Below are 11231 nucleotides of genomic sequence, written 5' to 3' on the forward strand. Positions count from 1 at the left end.
TTTATTTATTTAATTTTAGCGTAATTTTCTTTTGATGTAATACCAGCCATTTTCTCAATGATTTGAAATTATTTATATTTGTACAATATTTAATAACGATACCTAAAATACATGATCTGATTATTTATTTATTGATATTAATTTTGATCAATGTAGTTAACCAATGTAACTTTATATTGTTTTCCATTTGAGGCTATGAGATAGTATTTACATCATGTTAATTTTCTAACAAATGTAGTACGGAGTACGGAGTACGGATTACGGAGTACGGAGTACGGATAATTAATGTCAAATATACTTTTTATTTAAAAAAAAAATCTAAATACACATTAAATAAAAAAGTGCAACATGTACTTCTCATATAAATAGACTACGCTAAACTACATTACTTAAAAGGGATAGTTTAACCAAAAATACATATTCTGTCATCATTTAGTTCCCAACATGCTTCAAAATATCTTCTTTTGTGTTCAACCGAACAATAAAATTTAGTCAGAACAAATTGAGTGTGAGTTAGGGTAAGTTAAAATAAAATAATTAAAAATGATAAAGCAAATCGAAATGCACCCCAGTTTGTGAACCTATTCAACCGATTCCTTGAAAAGATTCGATTCCAAAGAACGGATCGTTCACGAATCGAACGTCGCTAGATGTGGGACATGAGCTGTGCGTCACCAGTCGAGGATGCGGCAGTTGTCAGGGGAATGGCGTCCCTCGAAAGTCCAGTCAGATGCACTTTCACTTCGAGATGTATAGCTAAGGAAGCTGGCAGATAAATTCAAATAATTATAAGCAGACATTATAAGATCTTCCGAACACGGATTTTGAGAAGAACGAATTTCAAAATGGTGCTTCTGCGCAACGGTTCGCAGGATACTAGAAGCTGCGCAGTTGCTATAATCACGCGTCTCGATGTAAACAAGAGAGTGAATGTTGACAACTGGAAGTGCTGAGTAAGCCAGAGAGTGTCAGGCTACCACAAGCCGGAGATACGCTTATACTGACGAAAATAATTGTTTCTAAAATGTCTTTATCCGTAGTTTAAAGCAGCTGGTGTTATCGAGATTGTTTTGTATCTGTTAGTGTAACGTTAGTTAACAAGCTTGTTACAAAGGTAGCGTTTAGCAGGTTAGCCAGTCAGCTGCTGATCTCTTCTGAATGACGTCTGTTTGTGTTTTAATGCGGGATTGTTTTGTTTGTTTTTTAATCTGCCAAATACCAGCTACAACGTGTATCATAATGTTCTTTTGAAAACAGGTTTAAATAGTTTATTTTAAACCGATCAATAAAAGTGTTGTCTGCCAAAATGATGGAACCCCAGGACAATATTGAGGAGGATGACACCACAGCATCAGCATCCTCCTCCTCACCACCACCCCGGTCTCGGCCCCGTCAGCGCGTCTCTCTGCAGAAGAGCAGCGTGTGTTCTCGCTCTTACTTCATGGTGGTGATGGTTTTCTTCCACGTTTACATCATCAATGTCATTGCACTTCTGCTGTATGTTCATTATAATAACGGCTCTAACACAAGCACGGCAAACCGGGATTTTGCAAGCAGGGATAACAGTCATAAAGTTACCGAGCCGTCAGATGCGCGGACCCCTGCAGACTCGGGCTTCCCTCGAAATATGTATCTTCCTCGTATTGAAGGAATACGGGTAAGTAGTATACATTATATAATTTAGAGCTCTGTGAGTATTTATATTCGTTAAAAAAAAAACAATTTTTATTTCATTGTTAGGTGGGACATGTCCAAAAAGTGTCACTGGTGCCAGGGAAAGTCCATGAGATGAAGACACTCAGCCTAAAGCCCCTTCTGTTTGGTAAAGCCAAGTTATAGTTCACCCCCTAAAAAAGTCACATTGATGTCATTAATAACCCCAAAAGGAGATATTTCATAGTGTCCACTGTCCACTGTGCACTTTTTCATACAGCAATACTAGACTAAGGGCTGTTAAGAGGACACAAAAGTACAACCCCAAATCAGAAAAAGTTGGGACAGTATGGAAAACGCAAATAAATAAAAAAAGAAGTGATTTCTAAATTTACTTTGACTTGTATTTCATTGCAGACAATATGAACACAAAATATTTCATGTTTTGTCTGGTCTACTTCATGTCATTTGTAAATATGCATCCTTTCCTGTCATTCAGACCTGCAACACATTTCAAAAAAAGTTGGGACAGTAAAGCATTTACCACTTTGTAATGTTGCCATTGCTTTTCACAACACTTAAAAGACGTTTAGGGACTGAAGACACCAAGTGATGAAGTGTTTCAGGTGTAATTTTGTCCCATTCTTCCTGCAAACAAGTCTGTGTGCAGAATGTAGTTTTGCATTGTCTTGTTGAAATATGCATGGACGTCCCTGGAAAAGATGTCTTCTTGAAGGCAGCATATTATGCTCCAAAATCTCTATGTACTTTTCAGCATTAATGGTGCCTTCACAGAAGTGCAAGTTACCTTTGCCAAGGGCACTGACACAACCCCATACCATGACAGACCCTGGCTTTTGGACTTGTTGCTGGTAACAGTCTGGATGATCCTTTTTTTCTTTGGTCCGGAGCACACGGCGTCCATTCCTCCCAAAAAATACCTCAAATACTGATTCATCTGACCACAGTACACGTTTCCACTGTGTGATGGTCCATCCCAGATGCCTCGGAGCCCAGAGAAGTCGACGGCGCTTCTGGACACTGTTAACATAGGGCTTCCTTTTGGCACAGTACAGTTTTAACTGGCATTTGTGGATGTAACTACGTATTGTGGTACTTGACAAAGGTTTGCCAAAGTAGTCCTGAGCCCATGTGGTGATATCGCTTATAGATGAATGACGATTCTTGATGCAGTGCCGCCTGAGGGATCGGAGATCACGGTTGTTCAGCTTAGGCTTGCGCCCTTGTCCTTTACGCACTGAAATTCCTCCAGATTCCTTGAATCTTTTAATTATGTTATGCACTGTTGAATGTGAAATATCCAAATCTCTTCCTATCTTTCTTTGAGGAACATTGTTTTTAAACATTTCAATAATTTCCTCACGTATTTGTTGGCAAACTGGCGATCCTCGGCCCATCTTTGCTCCTAAAGGATTAGACCTTTCTTGGATGCTGCTTTTGTACCAAATCATAATTACAATCACCTGTTGACATCACCTGTTTCAAATCACATCATTATTTAACCATTTTACCTCATTACTAGCCCTAAATTGCTCCTGTCACAACTTTTTTTGAAATGTGTTGCAGGTCTGAATGACAGGAAAGGATGCATATTTACAAATGACATGAAGTTGACCAGACAAAACATGAAATATTTTGTGTACATATTGTCTGCAATGAAATACAAGTCAAAGTAAATTTAGAAATCACTTCTTTTTTATTTATTTGCGTTTTCCATACTGTCCCAACTTTTTCTGATTTGGGGTTGTACCTTAAAAGTATGACGATGACTATATAAGCATCCACAGAAATAGACAATAACTTTCTGTTTATCATAAGCGAGCACTGCATTTATGTCATTTATTGCTTTAAATGCTCAAGCTCTTTAAAGTTGGATGGATTCTGATTGGCTGTCAGTGTAAAAAAAAAAAGAAAGGAAAGAAAGAGCCGAAAGGAAGGCAAATCATTAATTTAACTCTGTGGAGTGAAGAAAGAATGAGAGGCGTAATGTCAAAAACTGACAAAATGTGCACCTTGAATGCAATTTAAGTCACTTTGGATAAAAGCGTCTGCCAAACGCAGTTAAAATGCAGAGCATAAAGCTTTAAAGGGTTAGTTCACCCAAAAATGAAAATTCTGTCATTAATTACTCACCCTTATGTCGTTGGACACCCGTAAGACCTCCGTTCATATTCGGAACACAAATGAAGATATTTTAGTTGAAAGCTGATGGCTGAGAAAGGCTTCAGACAGGCCTCCATTTGCATTCAGTACATTGACACTTCCAAGATCCATGAAAGGCACTTAAAACGTCGTTACAAAGTCCATCTCACCACAGTGGCTCTACAATAATTTTACGATGCGACGACAATAGTTTTTGTGCGCAAAAAAAAATCAAAATAACACCTTTATCCAACTTGTTCTCGACTTCCGTGTATGCCTCCACGACGCATGCGCGAGAATGTCTTTAACCACTGCTTATGTCAGATTGAATCAATAGATTCAATCTGAATAAAAAGACACTGTGTGGCTATTACCAATAAAATAAAATCAGTCAATCAACAAAATCCATCGTTGTATTTACACTTAATGCAGCTCAAGCGCCATGAATGGATTTACACTGCAATTAAAATAGCATAATCAGTGTTGGGTGTAATGCATTACTAACTCATTAATTAATTGCTGTTCTTTATTTACTTTCCCTTCGAAAAAAAAGTAAGATATTAATTTAATTACAGTTACTTCCGATGTAACTCATAAATAAGGTATATAACAATTCTGTATAAAACAATATTTAACTTCCAAATTTTACATCTTATTTTAAAATGTAATATAGCCTTCTCCTTTTAAATACTCTGGTCAGTTCAAGAACAATTTATGCAATTTGATATTATTTATTTGAAAGATTTAAAAGACTTTCATGTCTATCTTTCTTTGTATTGTTCACCTGGTCGAGGTTGATATGGAATTTAGAAAATAATTAATATAAGTAGCCTAATGCATATCTTTTTAGAGAGAGAGTGGTTAGTAATAATATAATTACATTATTGAATATGTAATTAGTAGCTTTTTGAGAAACTTACCAAACACTGTGCATAAATTATGTTAGGAGATTCATGTGTTAAATATAACAGTTTTAATGTAGAAATATTAATTGATTGAAAAAAATGAAATAATTGGCTACTTTTTAAATATGAAACTAAAACCAGGGAACTCAATTTATTTCTACTATCTCCGTTTAATATTCAGGGAGGGGGAGGAGTGTTTGGGAAACTCGTTTGGAAACAGTATTTAATTTGATGCCACTAGTGTGAATGTGTGTGTTTGCTGCTTCTGGAGCTGCTTAGGTTGAGCTCACTATTGTGACATCATAGTGGAGATTCTGTTCTGGAAGCTCTCAACTGCAGCTCTGACTCTGGTTTGCTGTTGGTGTGTTAGGAGTGAATAGATCGAAAGACTTTCGAGACTTTCTGCAGATATCGACTGCAAATATTGAATTTACTCGACACTTTATTCAGTGTCCATAATGGCGCTGTTTAGTAGTGTAATTAGACAACTGTTTGAGCGTTTTGCTGACTTCATGCTCAGAAGGGAGACACCTCAGAGAGCACAGCAGTGTGCAGCTCAAGAACTAGCGGCAGAGAAACTTCCAGAGCAGCGTGAGGCCTTCGACTCCACTGCCAATGACAGGAAGCGCAGGAAGAGACGCCGCAAGGTACCTGAGAAGTACCCGCTTGGAGAGAGAGAGGAGGAAAGAGAGGTGAAGGTCAATAAGGGAGGCAGTCATAAAGATGAGGCTGAAAAGACACTCAGCCTTGAAAAGATAAAGAAGAGAGGACGTGTACACCAGAAAAAAAGCGAGATGCACAGTCTGGAAAAGCTGATGGAGGGAGGAAGTGAGCTTAGAGAAGCTGGAGAAAAGAAAAGGTTGAAAAGAAAACAGATGGAACGGAAGCTCACAGAGCCAACGCCACTTCTTGTGGAGGTCAAACCTGTGCATACAACAATCAGATCTTCCTTCTTGAAGCCAATAGAGGGAGAACTACCAATGCTTCCAAGTGTCTCCGGACACCTCGTTCTACCAGCCGCTCACTTGGAACCCCTGCCGCCAGTGACAAAACCTGTGCATCCTCAGAAACCGGATCCAGCACCTGAGGATGTGTTATCCCTGTCATGTTCTCCACTTCAAGTGGATTGCGACAAACCGTTGGCGGTTCTTCCATGTCCCAATGAAGTTGTTTCCTTCCGATGCTCTTCATCCCATGTGCTTCCATTGGTGCTTCCTCCACGCCCCACTCAAGCACCTGAAGAACGGTTTTCCATCCGTCACTCTTCATCCCAAGTGCGTCATCCCAGACGACTTCCTCCGAGCCCCACTCCTGCACCTGATGAAGTCATTGCTCTGCAACATCCTCCTAGCCAGAAGCCTCAGTCGTTCACTTCTTCCCTGTTTGAGCCACCTCCGCAACTCATGCTGATTGACATAGAGGATGAGGAGAACGAGTACGTGGAGTACACAGGGAAGACCATCCGGGCCAGTGACTTACTCAGGTCTGAACGCCCCCAAACGCCAGAGGCTGAAATCAAACCGAGAAAGATGTTTGCTTGGTTGGAGAAGGACAGCGAGGTGCAGGATGAAGCGTGGGCGAGTGAAGTGGTGGAGGAGGTCCAGGCATTTGAGGAAGAGGAAGGTGCCCCCGGTGAAATGGGAGACTCCAAGGCCATACAAGGCTTTTCGTATGATGCCCTTGACGGCCCCAAGAACGAGACCCAGCCCAATGTGAACATCCAGACAAAGTGCAAAAGAAAAGTGCCATTTGCTCTGTTGACTTGGGCACAGGAGAAGGCCAAGAAAAAACAGGAGAAGAAAATACTCAAGGAGAAGAAGCGAAGAGAAAAAGAGTGGCTACTGGAACGCTACCTGAACGATCTGAAACTGAAGCACTTGTGGATCAACCGCAACTCCTCCTAATGCAGATCTTCGTCCCTCTTCACCTTTAACCTGTGTAAATAAAAAAGTCTGCACACTAAAAGTTGAAAGATTCATGACTCTCCCTGACTACTAAAACATAAAACATGTGTATCACACCACAGTTTTGTAATTACATTGTTGGAATCCTTTTCAACAATGAAAGTTGAAAGTTTTCCCCAGCTAATGAATTATAAAAACATTGTTAGCCTATCAGAATCCATATCGGCTTTAAAGAACTTGGGCATTTAAAGTGGCAGATGACATAATCTCAGTGTATACTTATAATAAACTGAGTTTCTATTGCTTATTCGTGTGTGAACACTAATATAGTTATCATTGTAGTTCTTGTTCATGGTGCGAGAGCCTTAATAATAAAGCTTACAATGTTTTCTTCACTATTTTCAGATTCTTCCTCTGTCCCTGCATAAAACTTTAATGTAAAATTAATGTAAACAAACAATCATAATTTTTCATTAATTCCCAATATGTGCTTAAATTAACATAAATGAAAGGTATCTGCTAGAATTTAGATTGTTGGGTGTTCTTATGAAATGAAATGTTGAGGCATGCATTGTTTGCTATTAGTGTTTGTTGATTTCACTTATCTGTGTGAAGCATCATTGTAGCTCTGTTTGTGTTTGTTGCTGCAGAGATCCCTGGCTTTCTGTCAGAGGAGGAGTGTGGTGTAGTTGTGCGTCTGGCTCAGCTGAAGGGTTTGATGGAGAGTCAGGTTATGGTCCCTGAAGGTCAAGAGGAGCTTGATCAGCAGCTCAACCTCAGTCCTGAGGAAATCTTCAATTTCCTTGACCTCAACCAGGATGGCCAACTACAACCTCACGAGGTCTGTTGAGCCTTGGTTTTGCAGTTTGAAAATGCTGAGAAAATGTGGATATGTTATGTCACGTGTGTATTTTTTTAATGTTGGTTCATTTACTTTACGTGTAATCTGTAACTTGATTGCCATATTTTCTGTTGTAGATTTTGACACACTCGCGAGTGAGAGATGGAATCTGGTTAACTTCTGAGAACCTTAAAGAAATCTATGATGGCCTAAAGGTTGATCAGGATGGAAATGGTAAAGATCTTAAACAGACACCCATTAGACACATAGATCATAGTTTGCCAAATATATGTTTCAATACAATTTGAATGTCTCTTTTGACGCAGGTCTCTTGAGTTTAGAGGAGTTTGGCCGCCTGAGAAGTGATGCCTTTCAGCGTTTTCTGCTACAGCGTGGGGTAGAAAGGAGTCAGTTGGTGAGGAACAGCAGACACACCTGGCTCTACCAGGGTCAGGGAGCACATCAGGTTCTTCAAGACCTCCGCAAAAGGTTTTATCTGCTCTCTTATTCTCCACCCATCACGTGTCCTGACATACAGCTTTTCAAATGCTTTTTTATGTGATTCCTTCTGTTACCCCTTCTCAGTTTGTATTGATGCTATATCTATATCTCTTTTCAAGAGTCACTCGTTTAACGCGACTGCCATCCTCTCTGGTGGAGTTAAGTGAACCTCTACAAGTGGTGCGCTATGAGCAGGGCGGCCATTACCACGCTCATCATGACAGTGGGCCAGTGTACCCTGAAACAGCCTGCACACACACTCGCCTTGCTGCCAATACCACCTCCCCATTCCAGACTTCCTGCAGGTAAACCAAAGAGATTAACCCTGGTTTCACAGACAAGCTTAAGCCTAGTCCCAGACTAAAATGCATGTTTGAGCAATTTTAACTGAAAGCAACTTGAAACTGAAATATCTTAAAATATGTGCCATTGTTTTGTCTCAAGATACACACCAGTAATGTTTGTTTTTCCAAGGCGTGTTTATATATGCTACTTAAATGTCCAAATTAAACTAAAACCTTAATCTAAACCCTGTCTGTCAAACCGGCCTAAGATTAATATTTTACAATGTGTAATCATATAATGTCATAAATAATTAAGCATTATCACTCAAGCAAAAATTTATTTAGAACAAGAGCATGATTAGGAGCATAATATTAAGTTAATTAAAATGTCCCCGTTATGCTTTTTCGGGATATTACCTTTTATGTAGTGTTTAAAGGGATACTTCAGCGCTGGGAAGATGAATGTGTATTTAAACTGGGTCATTTATGTAGTAGAAATTTGTAGAAATGTAGTTTGAATTTGGTGCCCTCTAGACCGAGAAAAGTCTCATGTGGATGAAAGACAACAACTCCCAGAATGCTCTTGCGTCGCTGCCCTACGAGGCCACTCCCAAAGCCACGGCTACTGGTTATCACTTGCCCACCATGACACCGCCCCCACCGTCGTTTTGATATTCATAGTAATAAAATCATTTCGTTCAGATAGAGAACAGACACTACAATTAAAAACTGAACGTGTCTTTTCAATAAAGTGTGAGTGAGCCGAACGAAAGTCACGGCACAGATGCAGCAGGAGTCAGATTTCATTCATCACGAGAGCTGAGTAGAGCTGAGGCAAGCGCGGCAGTCATTCACGACGCGTGTCCAGTCTGGCCCGTTATCAGATCATGCCTATGGTAGCTTAAAGGGTTAGTTCACCCAAAAATGAAAATTATGTCATTAATTACTCACCCTCATGTCGTTCGACACCCGTAAGACCTCCGTTCATCTTCGGAACACAAATGAAGATATTTTTGTTGAAAGCTGATGGCTGAGAAAGGCTTCAGATAGGCCTCCATTGGCATTCAGTACATTTACACTCCCAAGACCCATAAAAGGCACTTAAAACGTCGTTACAAAGTCCATCTCACCACAGTGACTCTACAATAATTTTACGATGCGACGACAATAGTTTTTGTGCGCAAAAAAAAATCAAAATAACACCTTTATCCAGCTTGTTCTTGTCTTCCGTGTGTGCCTCCACGACGCATGCGCGAGAATATGACGTAGCGCCGGGGTTCGGGAATCCATGAAATGCACACTTTAACATTTTGAGAACTACGCCGAGACCTAAAGCACGATCAATGTAGAATTCAACAGCTTAGACATGCGCGTCTTCCTCTGCTTGTAAACAAATCGCTTCTGGGTCATGTGTCCGAACGCCGGATCTGCGTCATATTCTCGCGCATAGCGTCGTGGAGGCACACACGGAAGACAAGAACAAGTTGGATAAAGGTGTTATTTTGATTTTTTTTGCGCACAAAAACTATTGTCGTCGCATCGTAAAATGATTGTAGAGTCACTGTGGTGAGATGGACTTTGTAACAACGTTTTTAGTGCCTTTTATGGGTCTTGGGAGTGTAAATGTACTGAATGCCAATGGAGGCCTATCTGAAGCCTTTCTCAGCCATCAGCTTTCAACAAAAAATATCTTCATTTGTGTTCCGAAGATGAACGGAGGTCTTACGGGTGTCGAACGACATGAGGGTGAGTAATTAATGACATAATTTTCATTTTTGGGTGAACTAACCCTTTAACTTTCATAGGAATTCATTGAAAAGTTGAAACACTCACTTTGCTCTGTACCACTCCGTTATTAATGCCCGAGCCGAGCGGCAGCGATCGTGCGCATTTACATTCTGTGAGTGAGATCCCTCCCCTGTGGGCGGGTTGAAAACATGCGGAACTAGCTCCTTCCACTGGCTGTAGTCTATAGCCTCTGGCCAAAAAATCCTCAGATGACGCAAAATGGCGATATTTGCGTCATTGGAGGATTTTTTCCAGAAATAAAATGCATAATTCTCTCATCTCAGGGGGACATGAGGGGGGAAAGTACCATAATTTGAATATACTACCGAGTTTCTACTGATACAAAGCTTAATGCTAAATCGCTGAAGTAACCCTTTAATATAGTTGTTTGTGAATGTAAAAGGTCAGCAAAAGTTTCAAAGATCGAAGTGCATGAGAAAAGGAGTTATTGTCTCCTAAAAGAAAGAACCGATTCTGAACTGCCTGAAACGAGTCGTCAGGAACTGAAGCCTGGATGAGTTTGTGTTGTCGACATGTGGAGAAGACGCTTTTGCACTGCGAAAGCAAATCCACATTGCATGCACTTCCAAAATGTGTGCATGCAATGTGAGAAAAGCATAATAGGGACACTTTCGTTAAATGAAGTTAATATGTAACACATTTCGGACAGAATTTGTCAAGTTGTGTTTTTTTTTTGCAGGTACATCACGGTTCTGTTTTACCTTAGTAATGTAGAAGAAGGGGGGGGAGACCACCTTTCCAGTGGCAGATAATAGGACTTATGAAGAAGCGGTGTGTCCTATTGAATAAAACATCTTTGCATGTGTATTTGTGAGTTAAAAACAAGAGTTTTGCATTATTTAAGCACATGCAACAGACAATAATTATGTGCATGTATATGTGTGTGTTTCCCAGTCACTGATACAGAATGATGTGGATCTGTTGGACACCAGAAAGCATTGTGATAAAGGCAACCTGAGAGTGAAGCCCATTAAGGGGACGGCAGTTTTCTGGTATAACTATCTCTCTGATGGTAGAGGTAATGAATATAACTTATCTGCTATTTTGTAATGTGTTGTTGTAACTTTCGGAATAAAGCCGAATTAAATAATGGTGGTGTATTATTTGCTCCATTATACATAAATTGTCTGGAAAGTCTTGTTCATAAGCTGTAATTGTTGTTCTGTGCTGC

The 11231-nt window shown here is 40.0% G+C and overlaps 1 protein-coding gene across 1 annotated transcript; it reads left to right on the top strand.

The window, feature by feature from the left end:
- The first annotated feature begins 620 nt into the window (after nucleotides 1-620).
- Nucleotides 621-11225, top strand: p4htmb (prolyl 4-hydroxylase, transmembrane b). Its single transcript, XM_079840465.1, is given in 9 exon segments — nucleotides 621-1657; nucleotides 1741-1822; nucleotides 7276-7466; nucleotides 7604-7700; nucleotides 7793-7955; nucleotides 8087-8272; nucleotides 10740-10779; nucleotides 10781-10831; nucleotides 10955-11225. Coding segments are annotated over 9 exon segments (1317 nt in total). The 5' UTR covers nucleotides 621-1306; the 3' UTR covers nucleotides 11111-11225.
- The last annotated feature ends 6 nt before the right edge of the window (nucleotides 11226-11231 follow it).

The sequence above is a fragment of the Gobio gobio genome, assembly GCF_949357685.1.
Source record: "Gobio gobio genome assembly, chromosome: 17".
NCBI classification, from domain to species: domain Eukaryota; kingdom Metazoa; phylum Chordata; class Actinopteri; order Cypriniformes; family Gobionidae; genus Gobio; species Gobio gobio.